The following is a 14,351-nucleotide window of genomic DNA, read 5'->3' as shown; positions in this document are numbered from 1 at the left end:
CTTTCTTTTCACCATAATGGCTATCATTCATACAGAGCCGTCAAGGTCTCAGGGCATATGATGATGCCGGTCCAGTGAAAATCATCTCCCAGACACCCAGAACGTTAATTAATGATGACATCCACTTTCCCAGGCAGACAGCCTTACCTGGACTTAACTCACTGGTGTAAAAGAGGAATGAGAGATGGACACAACTGTCCGTTACTGCAGATTAATCCTAAGCAGACGGCCTTGGAATTTTCCCAACCTGATTTAGTTCCCAAAACTAATGATGTTAACAGCCAAGTTTGACCCCTGGAGACCCAACTTTTTTGGGGTACAAGATGCTTGGACAGTTGGTGAATGTATCCGTCAGCAAGGGCTCCTAGAATGAAGTGTTGGTATCATCGATCACCATGCGAGGTGGCCAGGAACACTGGCACTGGGAAGACATGCTAGTGGCGGTAGACTGGGTTGGTGGAGCAGTGGGTGGGGACAGGGGAGGTGTTGGGGGGCTGCGCAGATGAGCGCGGTATTAGAAACTCAGATTCCCATGAGGCAAGGGGGCCTCTGCATTTCTCTCATTACCCTAACTACCTGGGAAAAATAATAATCATCACATCTGAAATCAATATAATTTGAAGAGTAACTGAGTAATGAAAATCCAGTTCAGAACCAAAGATATAGCCTCTTCAATCTCATTTGCTAGTTCCCAGCTTAATTTTTAAAGTTAAGACACCTCTAATGAGACTCCAGGTTTTTCACAATGCATTTAAAATGCAGTGAGGGGAGGATCAGTTGCTAAATGAGAAAATGTATTCTTATTTCAAAAACTTCTCAGTCCGTGTGTGTGGTGGAGGCTAGGAGCCATGGGGGGGGGTGCATATACATTTTTCACTATATAAGGCTATTTAACTATAAATGGCATTTGTTAGGCATGTGAGTCAATGAACTTGGAAGAAATGGAAATTGCCTAAAATTTCCAAATTGCCAAAAGCTTTTGTGTTATAGATCTGAATTTGGCATTTGAGGGATTGGCTTTGTCATTGTCCTGACTCCGACACACACACCTGCACACATGTGCATGCACACTTAAACATATACAGACCTACATGCAACATACTGCTACATGCTCATTTGCCTACATACACGTATGCTGCTTGGCTTAGTCAAATGCTCCCCTCTGTTTCTTCACCTATGAGATCAGGAAGACACCGTCTACCTCTCAAGAAGAAAATAAAGTTATGGGCAAGCCAGGACTTTGTGGCTCTAATAGGGTATATGGATGTTAGGTAGTGGTATTATTACGATCCAACTTTAAGTCAAGTCACCATCTCTGAAAAGCTCTCTACGCTCACCTTCTATCCTTCCAAGGGACAGCCAACTACCAGATGGGCCTCCTAGGACAACAGGGAGGCTGATGTTTCACTGACACACAAAAATGTCAGTGATATTTATTTGGTTTGACTGACACAATTTATTCAGAGACACTTTATTAGGCAGGACTCTCGATTGCACCCAAGAAAAACCCAATCCAAGCTGTCCGAAGTGAAAAGGATACTTTATGAGGTCATCTAATCCAACCATGATAGAGCAAGTGCAGACCCTGCTCCTCTGTGTTGGTGCCACTTCTTGTAAACTGGTGGATCCTTCACGGAGGGCTTATGAGGCCAGACCATCCTTTAGAGCTCCCAGACCCACAATAAGAAGTACAGGGTAGAATTTTAGCCTGGACTGGTCCATGAGTCCATCCTTCAACCCATCATTAAGGCCAAGGAGCTCCTGTAGGCAGTTGGCACCTCCATTTGGGACAAGTAGTGGGTCCCACCAAGGACAAAAATACCGTGATATATCCTGATATGGCTACTAGTACCTCTATCATCCCTGTGAGCCAATTCCCACAACAGCTGCAAAAGTTTAAAAGGGAAAAGTTCATTCATAACCATTTCATTTTCAAATGATCTGCCAAAGAGCAACACAGAATCAGCCTTTATACACGTCACAGGCTTCTCTCATCTCCTACCATGACATCCTCATAAAAATTGCTTGAAGTGTGGGAAATGAATCTACAACCAAGACACGGGTTTGTGGGTCACACAGGCAAGGTCTGTGGTTCTAACTCCTCATTGCAATTTGTGTCAAATAAGCAGAATCACATCATCCTGATATGCTCCACAAAAAAAATCACAGCCTGAGGAAAGAGGGACCAACCAATAGGAGTTATGGTGACCAAGAGTTAAGGACAAGTTCAACATGATTCCTTAAATGGTTTTCTACAGTTCTTCATCATCACAAACTCGGCTGGCTGTCTCACTGTCTCTCTGCCTCTCTTTCTTTCCCTTCCTCTGGTCTTTGAAACTAATCTTTGCAAATGTCTTGGTTTTGTTTGGATTTTGGCACAATCCAGAGACAGGAATATAGATCACAAGCAATTCCAACTCATCCTTGGGGAAGCTTCTCTGCCTGTCATATTTCTGCTCTTAGTCACTCACAACCGTCAGGACTCCAGCTCTGCTCCTCCCCTGGGGATCCCGGGGGTACCTGCCTTCATGCGTCCAGAGCTTTAGAGAGACTGAAAATAGTGTTAAGCATTCTTCAAGGTACCATTTCAGTTCAGGTGGGGAAGGATTTTTTTTTTTTATGTTATTGTTGTTTGTGGGTGGAAGGTACTGAACACCTTAGGAAATTGCAGGACACTGCAGAAATGCTATCATGAACATAATTAATTCTGTTTATTAAACACTCAATGATCACCAGGCACTGTACAAGTCTCTGTTACCTATGTGATTTTTTAATTCTCACAAAATCCCACGAAGTGAGCATTACTATCTATCTGACTGACCAGCAAGTGAAGGCTCAAACGGGTCAGATGAGTTGCTTGAGGTCACTTGGCTGCTGGATGACGGAGGTGGGCCTTGAACCCAAGGCTGGCCAGCTCTGAGCTCCATGCTCTTCTCTCCTAGCCATGCTGCCCCTCTGTAGTGAAGTGAAGGGGCAATCACGCCTGCTGCTGGTGCACCTGCCACACAGATCATCTTCATCAACCCTCGTGATAAGTACAGCCATCCGGCAAGACTGGCATTTACTGCATTGTACGATAGCTCAAAGAGGTTTATAGAACGCTTCCAAAATCAGATAGCAATTAGACAGCAAAGGCAGGGAAGAGACTCAAGTATGTCTGATTTGAAAGCTGAGGTCATTTACTCTACGTCTGTGTGCCACCATTCAGAAAGGGCAACAGGAGAGCTGGGTGAGCAGAAATACCAGGAAAAAAAGAGGCAGGGGGTGGCAGGGGAGACTTATTCTGGAGGTTCGCCCTGGGCCACGGTAAAGCCTGAGTGCATGGCCCTTATTCGTTCATGCGTGTGCACACACACCAGCAGGCATGCACACAGGCACGCCCGACCCTTCATGTGCCCTGTGATGCATACTACCCAGAAGTCCTCAGTCACACCTTGTGGTAGTCAGGGGAACCAAACCAGACCACAAACTTGACCTCTTGCAGTCTGTAAGCAGATGAGTTTAAATCTTCTGATATAAGGTGAACAGCCCACTCAGAATATATTCTAAAAAATTACTCTTTGTCATTAATTCTCTGGGCAATTGTATAAAAATATTTCTAGACTTCCATCCAAGCACGGTGTAATGTCAAGAGAATGACTTTTCCAATTGTATTATAAGACTGAGCACTTTGATAAAAACAGGCTCTACAGTGCAATGTGATCCAAAGTTGTTGAATCTTTATATTTTATCATCTAACTGATATAATTTAATACACCAGAAAAAGTTTCAACACTCAAAAAATTAAATGATAAGGAAATATTCCTATTGATGAACTAAAATTCGTATAAAATGATATCTATCTACAACACAAAATTCAGGTAGACCAAACTATTCATTCTGTTCAGGGGTGGGCTTCTCTCACTATATTAGTTTTTGAATGACTAATTTTAGGATTTCCCTTCTTCTCTTTCCAGTCTAAAAATCATAAAGTGAACTGCTTAAAATAGTCTCAAGTGGGAACAAGCGGGAAAAATGAGGCTCCTCAGTTACTTAAATGAAAGAAAACAACGTAAGTATTCATTTCCATCTTTTTGTCGAATTGTAAATTGCTTTAAAGGGTTGTAACTGGATTTTGTCTCAGCCCTAGTCTGCAGAACCCTGTATAACATCTAAACATCCAAAATGGGAAACCTTTTAGAAATTTTTTTTATCATTTGGAATCGAAGATGGGGGTGAGTCCACAAGTTCCTGACCCTGGCTCTCCGGCCATGTGCAGGACAACTGCTTCAGGCCTTATTTCTCCCTTCTATAAAATGGGAGCAATAACACATGAGGCGAGTATCATGAATACAAGTCATCTTGTCTGATTACACAGCATGTGCAGAGTTAAATCCACGGGGACAGAAAGCAGACTGGTGGTTTCCAAGGGCTGGGGAATTGGGGAAGAGAAGGGCCTACATAGTGGGGATGGGGTGTCCTCTGGTGAGGAAACCATGTGGGAACTGCCTCTTCCCTCTTGCTGAAACTCTGCGCTTCCATTTCAGGGATTCTCCCCCATTTTCTGACAAAGCTGCAGTTGTTGTTGTCCCATTCTTCTTTCTATTACAAATCTTAGTCTTCCCCATGAGTCAGTGCTCTGGACCCTTCCCCCCATTTCATTCTATATTCCCCCCAAATCTCATTTATCCCTGTAATTTCAAAGGTCATTTCTGGATTAGCAATTTCCAAAACTCCCTGTCAGGCCTCACCTCCCTGTTCCAAAGTCCAGCCTCAGTTTCCACCTGCTGCTAGACAATCACCCTGAGATAGGAGATATGGCCCCCACACACCCGGCAGGGGCCGGGCCTGGGGGCAGCTCTTAGTAAACACACTCAATTTCATTCCTCCAATCAAGCTGGCAGCTCCTTCTGACTCCTCTGTTTTTGCCCACAGGTCGGGCACTTCCTCAGCGTGTGACACTGGATTCTTGTCAAAATGGTCACGACAGACAGTGGTAGAAGGAACAGCTGCAGCTAAAAGTCAAGATAGGAAAAACAGAGGACGTCTCGTCTGACTGATGCCTTCTCCAATTCCATGTCAGGTGGCAGGCACTGGGGACACAGGTGGAACTGGAGATTGGGCGAATTCGGATTCGCCCAGAGATGATGAAGATCAGAATGAACAAAAGTCTTTTTTAAAAATTGCATTTCCTTATATGTTTTTTCACTAATTTAAGAGCATGTTCTCAGTGACCTCATAAAATCTGGAATATCAGAAAAGTTGAACAGCACTCCCTTTAAATTCAACTCTTGACTTTACTATTGTACTTACACAAGTAGCTTTACACATAACTCAGCGCAGAACAATAAGACAAATGATGCCAAGAATAAAACCCTCCTCCCCTTCCCTTAAATCCAAAGGGCCTCTGTGGGCCAAAAAAAGACAGAAGGCAATTAGGGGTTGGGGGGTATAGATAGGTTCCCCCCCCCTTTCTGTTATTACTAGAGTTTTTTTTTTTAATGGGTGTGCCTGAGGGCAAGAACCAAGAGATTTATGCATTAGGTGGATGCCCTCATTTCAAAATGGACAAAAGAGTCAGCTTGTGGAGCAGATGAGAAGAAAGGGGCCAGAGAGCCCGGGGGCTGCGAGCTCTGACTAAATGGAGAAGCACCCGTGTGGGAGGCTGCGGGCGGGAGAGGGGAGACACGAAACCAGGACCACAGGCCTGTGGCCGGACATGTGCGTCCAGTGGCGACATCCTGGTTATATCAGAAGGACCTGGCACTGGGAATGGCTGTCTAGCCAAAGAGAGGAGTCTGAGAGAAGGCTCCTTTAAAGGGTTCTGGAACTTTCCGCCTGGAATACACCTGCTATGATTAATGATGAGAAACCTGAGGCATGAAACATTAAACTTAGCTTTTATGGAGCATTTGTGAGGCGCCATGCACTGGACTGGACGTTTCCACCTTCGCTATTCTGTCACAAAGGTTCTAGGAAACACACCTCTCAGCCCCATTTTACAGACAATCTCAAACCTGAGGCCCAAGATCAAAGAGCTGGGGATATAACCCCGGCTTGACGTGGCACTAAATCCCGTGCTGCGTCACATGGTGTCTGTCACCCGTGTGTACACACACTTTCAGGGACAGGAGCATGGCTTGGTGTTTGTGAGTGGGGCAACCTCTCAAGGCAGCAGTCTCGTTTATGAGGAATCAAAGGAGTCTGAGATAAAGATATGAGCAAACTGTCTCTCAGATTTCTGTACAAATCCAACAGGATCTGGGGGCCATTTCCTCTCCCTTTCCTGAAAATTGCCCCAACAAGGGGAAAAAGCACACGGAAATCCAGTCAAAGGATTATTGCTCTGTTTTCCACAGTTTCGTAAAATGTTACAATAGCCAACCTTGACCAAGTATTTAGTAATATAAATTCACCAAATTCCCACAGAGAGGTTAGACCAATTGTCTAAGAAGCTAAGACAGGGTTTGTTTCCAGGTTGTTCAAATCCACACTAAATTAAGATCTAAGAGATCTTTATACATCATGCTATTTGAGGACACAGATCCTCAGTCAAGTCTCCTACCACCCTCCGCCCTCTCCTGAGACCCACAGAAGACATGGCTTCCAGCGAGCCAGAGCTAAGCCAGAGAAACCATTTCCGTCTATTCTTAGGGAAGCTGCTAGAATGGATCAACGTGGTACTCGATGGGGAGGTCCACTCTGTAATTTACAGGTGAGGAAAATGAAACTCCAGTAAAATGCAATTCTGTGGCTTACTCAAGGTCACAAAGTTCACCAAGTAGCAGGACAGAGACCAGAACCCAAGTCTCCCTGACTTGTAACCCAGCGTTCCTCAAGGATATACTGAGCACCTGCTCTTGAGCCTTGCACGGCATGAAGTACAACCAACATGGGCTATCTCGAAATGCAACCAGCATGGGCTATCTCATACATTGTAGCAGTAAAAACAAGAGTTATGGGAAGGGGTCAGGGTTGTGGAGAGTGGGTGATACACAACATTACTCCCAGAAAAGGTGGGTCATGAAACCGACAGAGAACGTGGGAAACTGGCCTTCCCCAAAGCGAGTCATGTAACAATCTAAATGACTTAGTGAGCACTCTGCAGATTGCACATGCATTTGTACACACATAGTAGGAACAACACGCCTCTGACAGCAAAGGAGCTGGTTGCCTTTTCTCTAACTTTTTTTTTGTGTGTGGGGGGGAGGAAGGCCTACGGTCACATGACCCTGCTCTGTGCCCTGAAAACGCCTTTAAGGTTCCTTTCCATTACAATTATTTGCTTGGTCGGGTCATCAGATGTGAACGGAAATAAAAATCTGTTATGTACGTTACAGAACTTCATAATTTTACCACTACATCATACGGAAACAGAGTTGATAACAATTAGTGGCCTAATATTAGAGCAGTGGTTTTTCAACCAGGTGGCAGAGCACACTGGTGTGCCGTGAGGATCTTAGGTGTGCTGGAAAAAGTTTTAAAGATCATTAATTAGTTTTGACAGACATTCTAAGCAGAGTAAGTATATTCCTTTTTTTTTTTTTTTTGATTAACATAATTTAAGTGTGCTATGGAAGTTTGACTATAGGTTCAAGTGTGCCGTGAGATTAAAAAAAGGTCGAAAAACACTGTACTAGAGTGATGGAGAAAAGGAGGTTGGAAGGAAGACCAGAAGGGCAGCAGGTTGTCAGCTTAGTAACTGGGAAGGTGTGTAAGGCCAGCAGCCTCATCGCTGCTGATGCCAGTTGAGCTGCTTGAAGAAGGTGGCCTGAGTAGCCTTTTCCAAGAAGAGCTAGGATGACATGCGGTCTGACCACAGAATGGGCTGTAAGTGGTTGACAGGACGGGCCCTGGGCCTCCCCTGGGTATCTCCAGCCCAACCCAGTGCTTGGCACAGAGAGAGGTATAATAAAGAAATGCTGTAGGTGGGCTGGTGCAGGCAGGCCCAGGGAGTGCCTGCTCAGAGGAAGAGCTGGAAATAAAATGGGCCAGAATGGTCAGCTGGAGTAGTTGTAAAGGCAGCAGCATCTCTCTGAATAAAACTGTGTGGGGAGCTCTGAGGCCTACAGGGCCTACAAAGGCCAAGAGGGTAGAAATGGAAGATCAGATCGGCACAGCTTAGAGGAACTTTTAATAGAAGGCATGAAGCTAAAAAGCGCAGAGATACCTCAGCTGTACTGGGATGAAACCATCAGGGACCAGATGAAGGGTCAGACCAGAGGTGAGAAATGTCTTTAATTATGAATAACTGAATCATTAAAATAATTCATCCAAGGGTGATGTTTAAATAAAATATGCGATATTTAAGTTTGATGGGTGAACAGAATGTGAGAGAGGCGAACAGGGAGTTTGAAATGAGAAAATATACATAGACTTCATTCATAAAGAAGAGAAAATTAAACTAATTAAACTAATAAAACAAAAAATGTATTTCAAACAAATAGAGACCATAATACAGAGACACACAGATATGTGTAGAAGAGACAGTTGGGACACCTGTCAGCTGGCCACTCCTGCGGGGCCTGAATACGCCACACTCTTCTGTTTGGACCCACTCGGGGTCCCATTTGAACAATAAGCGTGTCCCCTTGTGATGCTCTGCCTGGCCTCCATTGTACAAGAACTGAAGTGCTCTCTAGTCTGCTGAAACTGTCTCTAGCAGCCTAAATGGCATTTAAAATAAATACTGTGAATTAATGAAATGGCCAATTATGTTAAGTGCCCATGCCTGGTGTAATCCAAACCAAATCTTACCCCATTATCCTCAAAACTGAGAGGTGATTCAGCAGCCCCTCTTGCCAGTGATTCTGAACCAAAATAGAGGTGCCGCACTCGACGTCTAAGAAGGATCTCGAGTACTTGCAGTTAATTCTTGCAATTGGTTTTGTGCTGGGAAAAAATAAATGTACTACGTTTCCACTCTAAACCAAACAATGATTAGACTACATAAAATGGTTTCCCATTGTAACTACTGTGTCGTTTTGATTTCAGCTTCTTTTCAGGTTTTAACTTCCATTATTTCCTCTTCAGACATGGCATTATTCTTCTTAACTGCATTGCGGGGCACATCATTATCCACAGGTGTCTATGAAGCACTCGTATTCTTTCTGCACCTACCTCGGGAAGTCTCCACGGCCATGTTCTCAGGGATACTATATGCTCTGCTTGTTTCCTTTTCTTGCAATACCATTTTCTTTTCTGTTTCCATACACCCTCTTCTATCTGTATTTCAAGGTCTTCCTCAAGGGTCTGTTCTTGCAAGAAGTGACAGCTCCTCTGCTCCCACCCTCCTGACAAAAGTAGGTTTCCCTTGTTCTCTTCTCCAAGGCACAGCTCACTCTCCCATCCTGCATTCTTACAGTCCCAATCCCCAGGGCCACTCCATACAGCAAGTTTTCTCCCACCCTGGTTTAGGCAGTTCTGCTTGTGACCCAACTCCTGACCCATAACTGACGATGGTTTCTGCTGATCCGTCATTGGGCCCCCAGCATCCTAAAGAGGCTCCGGTGTCACTCCCAGGTGAGAAAACGGCTTCTCTCCCAGTTCTAGGAATTGGGTTCTTTCGAGACAAGTGTCCTTGGCCCTGGCCCTGCTTGCTCTCAACTCCAATTCCTGCAGCTAAACCCCATTAACAGACTTCTCACCAGGTCTGATTTACTAGAAAAATTTCCTCCTACTTGCTGCAGGGAAAAAGAAGAGATGTGTGCATATTTTTGAATATAAAGATTAGAAAGTGAGCATAACTCAGGTATATTTTTTTCTACTTCATTCTAACCTGAACCTCCTACTAGCATGATTGGGCAGTTCCCTTCTTTGCACACCCAGCTTTATTTTCAAAACTTTTGCTTGATGGGCAATTTAATAATTTCTTGATGGCCCAGGACCATCAGTGAAAGGAACATAAAAATATTAATTAGGATGAACACTCATGTAGTTTGAAAACCCTTATCACAACAAAAGTTGTGATGGGTTTTTTTGGGTAGCGCTGTGGCTCAAAGAGTAGGGCGCCGGCCCCATATACCGGAGGTGGTGGGTTCAAACCAGGCCCCAGCCATAAACTGCAAAAAAAAAAAAAAAGAAAGAAAAGTGTCTTAAGGACTCTATACTGTTATAGCAAATGAAGAAACATCACAGAAAAAAATTAATGTTAACAAATCTCTGCCCACACTCCCAAGCTCTCAACAAGATTCTTCTGATTTTCAAATATACAAAATATATATACAAATGGGCTGCATTTAATTAGATGTAGATTCAATAAGCATCTGAAATCCATGCTAGTTCAATTCCCTGTGCCTAGGGCAATGAGGGGAATTTTTAAATCTATGAAGAAGACAAAAAAAAAGTCTATATGGACTTTTATGGAATCTCATGTGGCCATCACTCAACTTCAGACACTTTATTGCTGTTGATATCCCCATCCTGTTTTGCCCCACACAAACAAAAAATCTAATATGCTTAGAGCAAATCTCACCTAATGCGCAACTGAATGAATAAAAATTCTATAAGAAAAGAGTCTAAGAAAACAAAATTCCTTTTCTCAAAATAATGACTGATTCTCATATCATTACTACCTTTCCAGAGGAAAAATGATGAGGCATATAACTTTGAAACTCGCTTGAAAGGACCCAAAGGCTGATTCTAATCAGTTTCCACTTATACCATCTGAAAGGAGAACAAAACAGATATTTTTTACATTGTGTATTAATTTCTGAGAATGGAGGGTGTTCCTTTGATTTTCTTAAACATTTCAGATATCTACGATGGCTACCAAATTAGAATTAACCAAACTCGCCTGACTAAATTTCACCTGTACCAAGCAAAAATACAAAGAAAACTCTCAAGTTCCCAATTTCACAGGCTACTAAAAAGACAATATGCAATTGTGTGGCCCATAAATCAACAGCAGAAATGTGATGGCATCTCTCACAATTGTTGGAGCTACTCTGGAAACCTGAAGATAAATGTCTCTTTTCTTAACCACATTTATACGCTGCTCCTTCACACACAAGGCTGGTCCTCAGCATGTACTTTTAAGAGACTGAATACCTCTAAACCAACCGAAAGGCACTAAAATCCCCTACCATTAGCCCAGCACAGTTCTAAAGTTCTCAGGACAGCCAAATTCACCGGCTCTTTGCCTGCTGTGCCAATGTGACTCTGCGCCAAGCTATGGAGGCTGGAGAGGGCAGAAAACTAGAAGACCCTTGGGGGCTAATCACTTCCAGTTTATTTACAGAACAGCTATCCAAGACAGTGATAACCCAAAAGTGATTTCTGAAAGTATTTAAAATGCATCTTTTTGCTATTTGCAACCTTTTAATCTTCTTCAGCTTTGGTCATTTCAAATGAAACTTAATAGCAAAAACAAAGATCAAAGGCGGTTTGAGTTCCTTGAGCACACTGGAGAGGGCCTACTGGGGGTGGGGCAGGACTGAGTCTCAGAACCAACCACGGCAAACCTTCCAAGCACATGTGAACATTAGGGGGCAGCAAGGAATATGTATACCTGGACAAAGACACACACACGGGAACACCCAAACCATCCTTTGTCAGCCCACGCATGTGAAATAGGGAAAAGAGTTTGCTTTTCTCAGCCCGGTTTATGCAACTGTCACATCCTATTGGCCATGTAACTCCAATTTCACCAAAGCAAGCCAAACATTTTCTAGCATATGATCAGTGACAGTCAGCCAAAGAAGCAGTCCTTAGAGGGCCAGTCTCAGACTCACCATTCACAGCAACCCGGAGACCAAAGAGGGAAGAAACCAAGAGAAGTGGACACAAAGACCCTGCCCACAGCAGTCACACTTCTCCAAAGAGCAACCACTCCCAGAACAGGACAGCATTCTCCTGGATGACACCAAGCACAAAGGAGTGGTGACAGGGGGCGAGGGAGAGGAGGGGGTGTTCCTAGAGACCTACCTTGGAGAAGGGCTCCGTTTCTCTTGAAGAAGGTACTGCCCGGCCAGATGGGTGGACCTGATGTGCTGAAAGAGAAGAGAAACTAGCGTAAGGGTGAACTCATTACACCCACTGACTTCTCAAAACGCCCTCAAACCATTTCCCCAAGGATGCACCATCGACACCCCCAGAAAATGTATCTTTAAAAGCCCTAAGGTTTGCTTTATTACAAATGGGCTTCATATTTCACAGTGCAGACCCTATCCACATGGGAGTATTCTAACTGCTTGTCTTGATCCTGCCCACACCTGGGCACTACAATCTCTTGTAGATAAACCTAAAGAAAATGGCAAATTCCTGCATTCAATGGTATACCTTAAACTTACGAATTTGCTAACCTGTTTATAATTTCATGAATTTATGTGAAAAAGAACTTTTCTCCACGTTCTCTGAGTCCAAGTGGATTTTCTGACACTTCCTGGCATCACTTGCTTGTTACAAAGGCAAACTTGCCTTTCTCAGCATTTCTACCACTAAATCCTTAATATACAGATATGACCTTGACCAACTTCTTCCTTCCCCCACTTCTCTTGTTTCGTATCCTGTTTTCAATTTCTTGGCCTAAAATGTTGCATTCCATCCCCTATAAAACATTTTGCAGATACGTTACCACCCACAGTCTGGTAACAGGAGAGGCAAGAAAATAAGAGATCAATATATCACAAAGACACTTACTGCATTTATAGATGAGCATTTTCACTGTTTTAGGACAGCCAGTGGAAAACTTTATAAGCAAGCTAGTTTTAATGAAATATCCTTAGAGTGGAAAACAGGTTATTCTAAATCAAGGATTGGTTTAGATTAATGTTGCAATGCACTTAGACAAAACCATTACTACATCCAGCCCAAGAGGCGATATAAATTACTTTCACCAAAATAGTATATGGCAAATGATACTAGTTAATGCATTATCAATCACCTTCAAGGTTTAAAAAAAATAAATAATTGGTCTGAGGAATACATTTGTAAGTCTGGCAGACATGCACAGAGTAATCTGAAGGCTACACAATGAATGCTTCATCAGTCAACCCGGGTCTCTAGTTACGTGGGACAGCAATACTGTGAGCAAGGAGAAATGCCCAGACACATCCTGCCGACTGGAATTTCACTACCAGAGGTACAGATAGCACAGCAGGTGTGTCCCCATGGACACAATTACATGATAGAGGAAGAACAGAGAGGAAAGAAGAAAAAAGCTGTAGCATAAAAATTCCATCACACATCAAAATAACGTCAAAAATAACTAACACATACAACGAAGCTTTATGTTAATGAAGCTTTTTGTTTTGTTTTGGACCCTTCTGACCAAAATTAAACTAGAATGATGTATCTCAGCTACAGTTTTTCCTGCAGCCCTGATTCTCAGCCCTGGCTGTTGTGACCTCTGAGTGGCTAAGAGTTGCACAGGACAACAGAAGGCATGGCTAGATCTCAGGATGACAGCAGCAAGCAGATTTCTCTTCCATTTGCTTTTTATCCTATTCTATAATTTAGGGGCTTTTAAGGCTCAAAGTTGCATGAAGAATAATGTGCATTCAAATACTTGAGATTATCTTTTAACAATCCCAGCAAGCGCTCAGGATTTTACCATCCTACTTTTATAATGAAGCAGGAAAAAGCAAGCTGGCTGTTGCCAATACCAAATCATGATTTATAACAACATTTAAAAACCGAGGACTCCATTATGGAGGAGTTGGTGCTTCTAGGGAATTCAATAATTGAGTATTACTGCAGCCGCCCGAATATCCAGCTTACTTCCATTCAAATCTCCTCTTTATCCTTAACCTTGATTTGGCTGAAAACTGAACAGACACCAGGTAAGGTAAGGAAAGAAAGTTGGGTAAATCCTGAGATTTAGATAAGGAAAATTCTCTATATGATAAAAATCTACCAAAGTTTCCTATATCCTTCTCATGTACTTAAGTCGCTGATCACTATGCTATGGTTGTTCTGCGGGGCTGTGGAACTAATCTGTACTCCAGTAGTGGAGAGACATATGGACAGGACGCCACATTCTTCTTGTTATAAATGCAAACTTGCCTTTCTTGGCATTTCTACAGCTCAATCCTTAGCAAGGACTGATGGATATCAGTCCACCCCTTGTTGTGACTGATGAATTAACATGTGGTCTCTTTCCACCTCAAGGTAAGCCAGTTCATGCCACGCTAACTGCAGAGCTTGTGAAGTCCTCGGTCCCATAGTCTACATCCTTCTTTTATGTGGTCCCTCAAAATGATATCTCCTAACAGTTGGGAGTTTCAAAGATTCATTAAACTTCTATTGAGAGCTGTGCTTGGTGTTGAAAGAGAATTGGAGGGAAAATGAAAAAACTTATTTTGTGACATCTAAAAAGGTGCTTCGCCACAGTAATTCAGAGGCGAAACTGGAAGCTGGAAACTTTGCGGGGA

The 14,351-nt window shown here is 43.2% G+C and overlaps 1 protein-coding gene across 12 annotated transcripts in view; it reads right to left on the bottom strand.

Moving 5' to 3' along the window:
• The window catches only part of FOXN3 (forkhead box N3), a 391,460-nt gene that overhangs the window by 102,594 nt on the left and 274,515 nt on the right, over positions 1 to 14,351 (bottom strand). For all 12 annotated transcript variants that reach the window (XM_053603883.1, XM_053603879.1, XM_053603878.1 and 9 more), the window contains one exon: positions 11,905 to 11,969. In XM_053603883.1, the coding sequence (XP_053459858.1) occupies positions 11,905 to 11,969 (65 nt within the window). The remainder of the gene's footprint in view (positions 1 to 11,904; positions 11,970 to 14,351) is intronic.

Source organism: Nycticebus coucang, chromosome 9 (assembly GCF_027406575.1).
Source record: "Nycticebus coucang isolate mNycCou1 chromosome 9, mNycCou1.pri, whole genome shotgun sequence".
Lineage (NCBI taxonomy): Eukaryota > Metazoa > Chordata > Mammalia > Primates > Lorisidae > Nycticebus > Nycticebus coucang.
The sequence above is the reverse complement of the archived record's forward strand: the minus strand, read 5'-3'. Positions and strand labels throughout refer to the sequence as shown.